This window comes from Panicum hallii, chromosome 3, assembly GCF_002211085.1.
Source record: "Panicum hallii strain FIL2 chromosome 3, PHallii_v3.1, whole genome shotgun sequence".
NCBI lineage: Eukaryota > Viridiplantae > Streptophyta > Magnoliopsida > Poales > Poaceae > Panicum > Panicum hallii.
In genome coordinates, this window is record NC_038044.1 from 58,567,653 (window position 1) to 58,578,827 (window position 11,175).

Genomic DNA, 11,175 nt, shown 5'->3' on the forward strand with positions numbered 1-11,175 from the left:
AGCAAGGGGTTTGCCCTAATCAAAGACAAACTTTATCGGCGCGGCACACGATCTGGAGTGCTCATGAAGTGCGTCACAACAGAAGAAGGCCAGGATATTTTGCGAGAGATACAAGAGAGAGTATGCGGCAACCATGCAGCGTCACGCACGCTAGTAGGCAAAGCGTTTCGAGCTGGCTTCTGGTGGCCCACCGCCGTGTCTGATGCTGAGGATTTGGTGCGAAGATGTCAGAACTGCCAGTTCTTTGGCAAGCAAACTCATGTCCCAGCCCACACCCTCATTACTATACCGCCTTCCTGGCCGTTCGCTTGCTGGAGCCTCGATATGATTGGGCCCTTCACAATGGCGCCAGGAGGTTTTACTCATATTTTGGTGGCTATCGACAAGTTCACCAAGTGGATCGAGTTCAAACCGATCGCCAAGCTTACTCCAGACAGGGTGGTCGACTTCATCTCCGATATTTTGCATCGGTTCGGCTTCCCCAACACTATTATCACCGATTTGGGTTCAAATTTCACGGCCAACCAATTCTGGGAATTTTGTGAAAATTCATCCATCGAGGTCAAGTATGTTTCGGTGGCACACCCAAGGGCAAATGGGCAAGTCGAGCGGGCAAACGGCTTGATTATTGACGGCCTCATGAAGAGACTCTACGATGCCAATAGCAAGAAGGGCGGGAAATGGATTCACGAGTTGCCACATGTCATCTGGGGGCTCAGGACTCAACCTTCCAAAGCCACAGGGCAGACCCCGTTCTTTCTTGTCTACGGCTCTGAGGCAATTCTCCCAGCAGACATCATGTGGAAATCCCCAAGGGTCGAGATGTATAAAGAAGGCGAGGCGGACGAAGCACGACAGCTGGAGCTGGATTCTGTCGAAGAGGCTCGCTGCTCTGCTCTCGTTTAGTCAGCCCGTTACCTACAAGGAATCCGGCGATATCATGATCGCAACATTAAGGAACGGTCATTTAGCATAGGCGACCTCGTCCTTCGTCGCATTCAGGATGAGTCGGGTTTGCACAAGCTTAACTCAAGATGGGAGGGACCGTTCATCGTCAAGAGGGTTACAAGACCAGGATCTTATCGACTACAATACCCCGATGGTCACGATGTACCCAATTCATGGAATATCTAGCACCTGTGACGGTTCTACCCCTAAGCAGACTCGTTTTCAATTCCTGTATGCGTCAAGGGCAAGTTTTTTCTTTTCTGGGTCAACATGGCGGCTTTGTGCCACATGACTCGAAATGTAAATTCTTGAATACAGTGCGGCGGCTTTAGCCACGCCCAAGCTTTATACAAATCGACTACTTGCTAAGTGGCACATGGGTCGTCGCGATGTTAATCGTGTTTTTTCAAGCTGGTTAGGCCCGTCTGGCTCGGGTTCTATCTAACTTGTTTGACATGCCCGCATGATAGGCTACTCCTGCGGTTGTTACACTTCAGGGTAGTTTTCAACTGTTTGCCACGGGCATCCTAGTCGTCGCGCCACAAACCGCGCGTTCCGGGCACGATTGGATCCCTTCGACTGGATCTCATCTAGCTCACCCGATGAGCTCTCGTGAAGGGCTATATCGACTACTCTCTGAGTCGCTGCACTCAGAGGTAGCATGTCCCTACTACAGAGCAGACGGAGCTCTTAGACTTCATATAAGGCTACAAGAGAACAAAGGTAGTTTCTTATATTACAAAGTCATGTACACTAACGGTTCAATCCTGGACCATGTCTCCCACAATTTTTTCAGCCACCGGCCGGACCTCTAGCAAATACTCGCAGAAGTTTTTGTCAGTACAATCAGCAGCTGCACCCTCCGCGAGTACTTCTAGCTGAGCCATTGGCCAGAAGGACTTCACAAGGCCCAGAGCATGACCCACGTACGATGTGGCCGCCTCGGTGACAAAGTTGAGGATCTTTTGCGGTGCCCCGCGAAGTCGATCCAGTAGTGGTGGCCCATCTTCAGTGCCGTCTTCCCGAGGGTCCACCATCTCTACAAGTTCCTAGGCCGCCGTCTTCAAATCATCAAGTTCTTTCTGGTGCTGCTCTTTCTCCTCGCCCAAAGTCTTGATCTGCTGGAGACAGTCGACGAACTGCCTCTCCATGTCGGCCATCACTTTCCGCAGACTCTCGACTTCATCTGCGCGGCGATACAGCATGTTCTTCAAATCAGTAAGCAATTCCTCTTTATAATTTATGAGTTTTTTAAGTTCTGCGATGATAAACAGGTTTCAGACCATGGAGTTATCGACTGCGGGTACAATTTCGAGAATCAAATTCAACGTACCTTGATGGTCTTTCCACTGCTCCTTGAGTCAGCCTTGGAGCTCGGTGATGGTTTGCTCGAAGCCGACCCGCTCCTGCATCAGCTCGTCGATACGCCTGGTGGACTCCTCCAGCTTCACTGCCCGCTCATCAGCTTTTTGGCTCATATCCTGCACGTTCTCGGATGTCAGGAACAGACAACTTGAGCATACAGTTACCAGCGATTTAGACAAGATTTACCAGGGCAAACTTATCAATGGCAATGTTGATCATTTGACGCATGCGGCTCAGGTCGTCCCTTGGGAGGTGCATCATTTGGAGTGTGTCATCGTTCTCTCCTCCAGGAGTTGGCAGCACGGTTGCTTCGTTAGAAGCACCCGCACCCTCCAAGACTGACAGCTGTGTGGTCTCTGCAAAGGACAAGTGTTTAACATAGTGACGATTACGGCAGAAGGCAGCTGGATCGTTTACCTGCAACTTCGGCGGGTACGGTAACGGCGGCCTCGGCTTGCTCATCGCCAGTGGCTTCAAGTTTCGCGTGCTGGAGCTCGGGCCGCGGTGAGTCAGGCAGGGCCACATCTGCCCTCTCTGCTGGCTCCGGCGCGTTGGCTTGCTCTGGCGAAGGCTCGGGGGCTGGTGGAGCCAACCCGAGTTCCGGCGTCACCGCAGCTGTTGATCTGTTTAAGACAACAGCACAACACCTTTACTGTGATTTCCACACATGGCTAAGAGCAGGGTCCAGAGCGTTACTTACACTTGGGATCGGATCATTGTTGGCTTCCTCCACACCAGCTTCAAGGGTTTCTTCACCATAGTACTCGTGGCCGGAGGTGCAGGTGTACAAGTCAAGGGGGCTGGCAGCGCTGGCGTGGCGATGGCCGCGGCACCCACTGCTGGCGGCAGAGCTGTTTCAGTCGAGGGCGCGGGTTGCCCCGATACACGGCCCGCCACGGCGATCGTTACATCATCTGCACGAGATGGTGACAGGTCCACCCTATCAGCTTCTGTGGGTCTGGCTTCTGGTGCATCATTCCCGGTGGGGGGCACTTCGGCTACCCTCTGGTGCTGGGGGCTGGGCAAAGAAGACGACGGACTGCAAAACAGAGTTGTTATCAATATTCAGCAAAACAACTCGATACCTTTATCGTTTGACAAGCACTTACCCGGCGAGGTCGGCGGCGCTGGCTTTGCGTTTCCGCATTTCCCGGCGCTGCTAGGGGATTAGAGGTGCATCGTCAAATAATTCCACGGTTGATCCGGAGGAGTCATTTGCTTGCACCCTCTCCCCGGATGCCCGGCTGCCCGCGGCCGACTCGCTGCCAGCAATTTTTTCTTTCTGTGCTTTAGCTGCAGCGCTGGGCAACATGTGGTAAGGTCGAGGCAGATCGGGTTGTGGCGGGTAACTCCGATACAACGCCGTTGAATCCTATGTTAAGATAATCAATCAGTCTTAACTCTTCATATCAAAAAGAGAAGTTGAGAAGTCGAAAACTTACCGATGGTGGTCGATTCTGGGCTGTAAATCCCGCTGGAACATAAGGGACGACGTCCACATCCAACAGAATTCGCTTAACGCGAACAAGCGCGGCGTCATCTCCAAGTTCTTCTGCGCACATACGGGATGGGTCTTCAGTACCCATGTACTCGAAGCCTAAGGTATGGCGCTGTTGGATGGGTTGAATTCGGCGTTTGAAGAATGATAACATCACAGATGCCTCGGTTACCCCCATCTCTTTGTGTGCGGCAATCAACTCTAGCAGCTCCTTTACTTGGTCCATCTCGGCTTCGCCGGGCTCCAATGTCCATTCGCCACGCTGAACAGGGGGCTTGCCTGACCGCACAGGGAGTTGGGGGGCGTGGTTCGCAATGTAGAACCATTGCTGTTTCCACCCGAGGATATTTGAAGGAAATTTGTAAGATATGTATTTTTCACTAGCGTGTTGCCTAAGCTGGATACCAGCGCCCCCTATCGCAGATGGATTTTTTGAGGTAGGCTGGGGCTTCACGCGGAAAAGATAGTGGAAAAGAGCCCAATGGGGCTCAATTCCGAGGAAGGCTTCACAGAAGTGGATGAAAATGGAGATATGGCAAATCGAGTTCGGGTTGAGGTGTTGCAGCTCAATCCCGTAGAAATAGAGAAGGCCATGGAAGAACGAACAAGTGGGGAGGGCCAATCCCCGTTCAGAAAAAGAGCAAAAAGAAACGATCTCGTCGACACTTTCCATGGGGAACGGGTCACGAAAGGGAAGGCGCCAATTGACGAGATCCCTCTCCTGAAGAAGACCCCCCAACACCAAATTTGCGAGATTGTGGCGGGAACACTTACTAATCGACCACTCGCCAGTTGCTGCTTGCGCTTCCTTCAAGTCCTTCTGGTCGGTCTTCTTCGGCGCCATTGCAAATCTGTTAAGCCACGAGTTGTTTGCACAACGCTCGGGGGCTACGGTGGCGGGCTCGAAGATTTTCGACTACGCAGGGCGGTGGAGGGGCGACGGCAGGATAAGCTCTAATTGGGGTTTGTTTTTCTCTAGTGGCGGCGTAAGATCTGAAGGCACAGAAAAACCCTAACTGACTGCGGGGTTAAAAAACCAGCGCTCAGGCAGTGGTTTTACTGTGTGAAAGGTGAAGCGTCGCGCAAAGGGAATAATTGGACCATGAGCAGTTTTTTGGTGGATTTTTTGGCCGTTACTTGATTAACCATTTTTTCAGGGTTAATTGTCCCGAAAAAAGAGGCTTTTTGAGTTTCGAGTTCAATTTCTGCCAATTACATCATCTTAGACTATCTTTTACCAAAAGGGAACATTTTTGCCACGACCTTTGGGATCCTTTTTTCCAAAAGATTTGGATTCAAGGCTCGGGGGCTGTGGGACACGTGGCATCGACTACTCATTTTTCGAAAGTATTCGACGGATAAGAAGAAAAGAAGACTCAAGACTAATTTGACCCTCAGCCTGATTCTTCGATTGAGCCTAAGGCTCGGGGGCTACTCCATATGGAGTGCGATTATTCATCGCACCCCATATAACAGAAGGAATTCGGGGCATGAGCACCTCATAGCTTTGATGCAGCCGAAGGAGTACTCGAAGAAGGATTTTCAACATGGAGCTTCGAAAGAAGTCGAAGACTACTTCAGAAGTACTCGAAGAGCCTGCAGTACTCAGCTACGAAGAGCTCGGGGGCTTGTCAGACCCGGGCCACGGGGCTGTGTACATCAAGGAGTCCGTATTGGGCTAGGAAATAGGACGTGTCCTGTACCTTATTTATGTTGTATTCTACCCGCATGTAGAGTAGAACTAGTCGATATAGAAGGAAACTACTCGAGTTGTACTTGAGTACGATTCCTGAGCTAGTATCCGGCTAGGATTCATGTAATCCTGTCCCCTCGGATATATAAGGGCGGGCAGGGACCCCCCTCAAAACCAAGATCACCAGATCAACATCAAGGCAATACAAACCATCATACAGGACGTAGGGCATTACGCATATTGCGGCCTGAACCTGTCTAAATCTTGTGTTGTCTGCACCTTCAAATTCCTGATCTCGGCGCATCCCAACCCAAAACTTACCACCTTGGGTATATCCCTCGGTGGGCAGCCGGATAAAACCCGACACGGGGGGCGGCGCGGGGGGCGGCGCGGGGGGCGGAAGGGGGTCGGCGCGGGGGCGGAGGCGGGCAGAGGCCGGCGCGGGGGGCGGAAGGGGGCGGCGCAGGGGGGCGGAAGGGGGCCGGCGCGGGGGGCGGAAGGGGGCCGGCGCGGGGGGCGGAATGGATCGGGGAAGCGAGAAGCTGCGCGGAAGCTGGTGCGGGGCGGCTGCTCGTTTCATGAGGGCCGTCGGCAAGCGCTTCGGGTGGAAGCGGCCCATAAGCGACGCGTTTGGCCAGCCCGCGGCTTAAACTTTCTCACAAGCTGGCCCATAAGCTGTCCCAAACAGGCCCATAATAGGATTCCTAGGTGTCTTGACCTTGCCCGATAGTGTTGATCAAATATTGAACCTACTAATCGCACATTGATTACTACTACATCTATCCTAACAAGAATGAAATTCTAAATTTAAACCGAGTCAAATTTTCTTAAATTTAACTAAGTTTGCAGAAAATATTATTAACATTTATTATTTAAAATAGAGATATTATGAACATATATTTAATGAAAAATCTTATTATAATTATTTGATATTATAAATAATATTAATATTATATGTATTTGATCAAATTTAATATAGACTGACTCAGATAGAAAGCTAGAATTGCAAAAAAAAATTGAACGGAGCAACAGTGAATGTACGGAGCGCGAGCGGAGTACGGTCCGTATGCTTGCGGTAAAGCAAGCGTAGTCCTTTCCAGAAGCAAACGAGGCCTAAAGCAAGAAGAACCCAGAGCTGCAAAACGTGGCGTAAATAGCCGGAAACTGCAGGGACCAAAGCAGAAAACCGACGGCGCCGGAGAGGAGAGACATGGCGCGCGGACCGCCCGCCGCCGCCGCCGCGGCAGCCCGTGGGCCTCGCCTAGCCGGCGTTGGCCGCGCGCTCCTCCTCATCGCGGCCGCTGCAACCTTCCTCCCAGCAGCCGAGTCATCCTGCCCGCGAGGTGCACCCTCCCCCTCCCCTCCCCCTCCCCCTCCCCTCCCAGGCTCCCCCTTCATTTCCTTCTCCAGTTTCGTGAAACTTCCAAACCTGCCGCTTGGCTTGACCTTACCTCCCAAGATAGCACCCCTCGGTGTGAATCAGCTGTAGTTTTGGAATATTTCTATTGGATTTGAGGCAGTGCGGATTGGCGATTGAAGAGATCATCTTTATTTTGCTACATTTGTACTAGCAAATCTGACGAGTGTGTGTGATATTCTTGATGCCTCCAGACAACTCACTGGTGAGGGATATAAGCCGGATGCACCAAAGTAACTATGGGAGGGAAGGATTCTCGCATATAACGGTTGCCGGCGCGCTCGCTCACGGGATGAAGGAGGTGAGGAACGACCGAACGATTGAACGAACCCTTGGGGTTTCTCAGTGGCTAATATATTTTTCTTCCATTTCTTTTTTTGTGCTGAACTAGTTTTGGTGGACTCTGATTGTAGAAAGGTACTTCCACCTTGATTAATGATAGTTTCTTGCTTCGATGTGAACGCAAGAACTCTGCTTGCTATAAGTTTTGAGGGCTTAATTAGCTGTGCAGATGTGTACACATGCTTTCCTTGATGAGTCATATTTAAGTTGATTCAGAGTGTAGATACTGTTTGAATTCATTCTTAGTTCTATATAATATTGTTTTCTTTCAGGTGGAAGTGTGGCTTCAGACATTTGGTCCGGGCAAAAGGACTCCTATCCACAGGCACTCTTGTGAGGAGGTTTTCGTTGTCCTTAAAGGGAAAGGCACGCTCTTGCTGGGGTCAAGCTCGCTCAAGCACCCAGGGGAGCCACAGGAGATTCCTGTCTTCCAGAATAGCACATTTACGATCCCTGTAAATGATCCTCACCAGGTAAAATAGAATGGTTGGCATGGTTGTGTATTTTTATTTTGTCTGATACTCTGATGCCTCTGTCCTGATTTTCAGAACCCCGATGATTATCTGTGTACCTTAGCTATATTTCAAGATCACGTTGGAACTTTACTGTTTGCGTCGTATTTCTCTTCATTGCAGGTTTGGAATTCTGATGAGCATGAAGATTTGCAAGTTCTTGTGATCATATCACGCCCGCCTATTAAGATGTGAGCATATCTTTCTTGAACGTTGTGTTACTTATTCATTCAATAACATAGTCTGAACTGATTCATTCATACTGATTACTTCAGAGTTCAGAGTAACTTGTGTCTAGTACTCTAGCTAGTTAGATACGCATGTTTGCTCTGAACCTTGTAGAAACTGTTCTTGATGTTTCCATTTTGTTCAAGCATATATATAGTATACAGTTAGGAGTTCTTGTCTGAACCTTTTTGGACATTCCTACCAGCACAGTTATGACAAAACTTGAGTGAAGGGAAGGTTACAAATACAATTTTACCCTTGTTTATGAGAATAACTGTTCCTACTCCCAGCCTACAGCTATGCCCTAGTAAAAAAGCATCTATCAAGATGCAGTAGAATTTTATTTCATTTAAACTGCATGCCATAGACTCATAGTTGTTATGATAGATGCTAAAGTTGTAGGGGCACAATGAGGACAAAAGATCTAGAACAAAGGCCTATTTTGGGCAGCAGAAAACCCCCCACTGACAGCTTCTTTTTCAAAAAATTCAAAAAAAAATGCTTGCAAATCTAAAATGTTGATATTCTTAAATGAACGTTGGACGTTATCAGTTTATCACAAGTTTGCTAGATATGTTATGTACCTGATGCCATATTTGGATATTTACATATTAACCTCACCTAGATATATCGCCATTCATGTGATCTATTGATTTAGCCTTAAGTAATTCTCCATCAACATGATACCGTTATGCCCATGTATGTCATGGTCCCTTTGCTTTGCTATCAATGTCACTGTTATTGTCTGTACCAGTACCACATTTTGTTTAATGGTGTCCCTGGTAATATTTGATAATACAGCTTGAGAGTAATGCACATACCTTTCTTTGCTTCCTCTGTTTGCGACTGAGTGTAATTCACATACGAGTAGCGAATAATGTTTCTAAGCTTGATATTACTTGTTGCAGATTCATCTATGATGATTGGAGTGTGCCTCACACAGCCGCAAAGCTGAAGTTCCCCTACTACTGGGATGAAGACTGCTTACCGGCGCCTAAAGATGAACTCTAGTTTAAGTGTTCGCTACAGTATATCAGCTTTGTCCACGACCCTGCTGGATTACGATCGACATCTACTAGTTGTAAAACATTAGTGTGCTGTCATGTATAGTTCTGTGTTGTGACTCAGGAATATATGCATGTGGCCATGGTTTATGAACTTAAGCGCTTCTGGAGGAAAGCTAATGTACATTGTTTCCAGGTTTTACATTCCCCTATATTCCAGAATGCAAGCAGTACTGTTCTTTTCATGATTCTTCATATAACCAATTTAACGCTGTTTTCATCAGAATTTCATCTCTTTATTATAAATTCCCAGATGCACGGTTAATAGAGGTAACTTTGATGTTCTGGAGTTTTTCTACAAAAGTTAAGAAGCAACTGCTAACTTATGTTAAGTTTGTCTAACCATGCATTCTAAGCAGTATTGATGTTGTAGGACTTCTTTTCAAGTATGTCAAGCAAAACCAGTTTAGTTGTGGGTTAGTTGGGGTTCTTATTTATTATTATTTATTTTAATACAATAGTATTAAAAGAAGTCACCACGCTGAGAGGGTGTAGAAAATCCCATGTTAATTAGAAAAGAAGAAGGATATACACCGTTGGATATTATGAAGATCTAACAGTCTATGCTGGTCCATATCCAATACACCATGTCAAATATGATGAATAAATAACTATATTCGAAATTTAAAAGTAGATTTTGTTGATCAAATTATAACGGAAATCCAACCTGATTAAATTTTGTTTGTTCTCCATTAGTTTTGGAAAGAAAAGATTTCATCCTAGATAGACCAGGCACCAAGAAAGGACAGGAAATTAAACAAGCTCTGCATGGCCTAGCTTATCGTATGTACATGGGACTAACGTATACGAGAGGGGACATGCGTGCATGTTTTGTTTTCCAAAATACGTCTGGGCAGGTGCAGATCATGCGGCCAACCAACAAACCTAAAGTTCAGATGTCGCCGGCTCGCCACCGAACAAACTAGAGATATCCCTGCTGGCTTCTCGCTTGAGGTGGTTGCAGGGCAACAGAACGGCTACGCTCAACGCACGGGTCACACCCTTATCTCGATCTGTTGGCTGCCGCTGCCTATGATGGAAGGCAACACACGCTGTACGTACTTACCAGTCCACAACTTAAAAACTAGCTAATTATATGGGTAGCTGAAGGGCAGATCACCAATGTACAATGATGGTTCACATGCTCGAATCGTGATCTTAGCCGATGCTTATGGCACATATGCTTCCTACGACAAGGAAGACTTAATTACAGGTCTCGTCATCCTAGAGGCACACCTCAAGGGCAGATGATTTCTGGAATTGAAGCTTAAACATGGTGAAAATTTGTTGATTTCCATAGCTTCAAATTAAAAATTTTAAATTACTTTTTAACACTGGAGTCTACATAGGTCGTCTGCCCCTGCATTATGGATGCGCAATGGAGGAAAACATTTGCCAAGTTGGACAATGTGTATTGTGAAATAACATTTGGGGCATGACTACATTACTAGGGCAGCTATAGAGAAAAGCACAACTTAATAGCAGCAGCCTACATGGAACTATGATCAAAACAAAATCTCTACCACTAAATAAGTTTGTAGTGTCCTCATCGACCCCGTGGCAGAGCCACGGGGTCTGCTCCCATCCACGCTTTGCCATCCACCGACCCACCAGCGTTCAAAATTCAAATCGAGAAGCACGGGCACGGGTGAGAAGGAGGCCACGGCGTGCCGGTGGATCTCGTGCGAGACGTCCAAGTTCTTCGCGCGGCCGCAAGGTGAGAAGGAGGAGGAGGCCCCGACGCTCAGCTCCGGCAGCAAGCGGGTCGGCGGCAACAGCGACATCGGGTGGGTCGAGTACCTCCTGCTCGGCGTCACACGCGCTAGAGCCATGCCCGCCGCCTCCGCGTCCTTCTCGACATTGCCGTGCGCCACGGTTGCCGCCGACGCCTCTTCATCGCCAACCCCTCCAGCGCACGGGGAGGGGAACAACCACCGAAAGGAGGGGAATCAACACCATAGCAACGAATTCGATTAAAAATGAGGGAAAGAAGGAGGGGAATCAACTCGGTAGCAACGAAATCCTGAAAACCCCAAATCTTCAAATCCCCAAATCCTACGTGCGGCGCCGTCGCCAACCAGTGTCGTCGTGGTCCAGTTGTTGCACCG

At 48.3% G+C, this 11,175-nt stretch overlaps 1 protein-coding gene across 1 annotated transcript; it reads left to right on the forward strand.

Moving 5' to 3' along the window:
• Positions 1 to 6,636: 6,636 nt before the first annotated feature.
• LOC112886515 (auxin-binding protein 4) lies at positions 6,637 to 9,229 on the forward strand. Its single transcript, XM_025952432.1, has 5 exons — positions 6,637 to 6,847; positions 7,116 to 7,222; positions 7,536 to 7,736; positions 7,899 to 7,966; positions 8,912 to 9,229. The coding sequence occupies exons 1-5, from the start codon at positions 6,715 to 6,717 to the stop codon at positions 9,012 to 9,014; spliced, it is 612 nt and encodes a 203-aa protein (XP_025808217.1). The 5' UTR covers positions 6,637 to 6,714; the 3' UTR covers positions 9,015 to 9,229.
• Positions 9,230 to 11,175: the final 1,946 nt, after the last annotated feature.

Coding starts and splice junctions, on each gene's coding strand:
- LOC112886515 (XM_025952432.1), top strand. CDS start 6,715: ATGGCGCGCGGACCGCCCGCCGCCGCCGCCGCGGCAGCCCGTGGGCCT. Junction 7,737..7,898: donor CTGTAAATGATCCTCACCAG/GTAAAATAGAAT, acceptor TCTTCATTGCAG/GTTTGGAATTCTGATGAGCA. Junction 7,967..8,911: donor TCACGCCCGCCTATTAAGAT/GTGAGCATATCT, acceptor TACTTGTTGCAG/ATTCATCTATGATGATTGGA.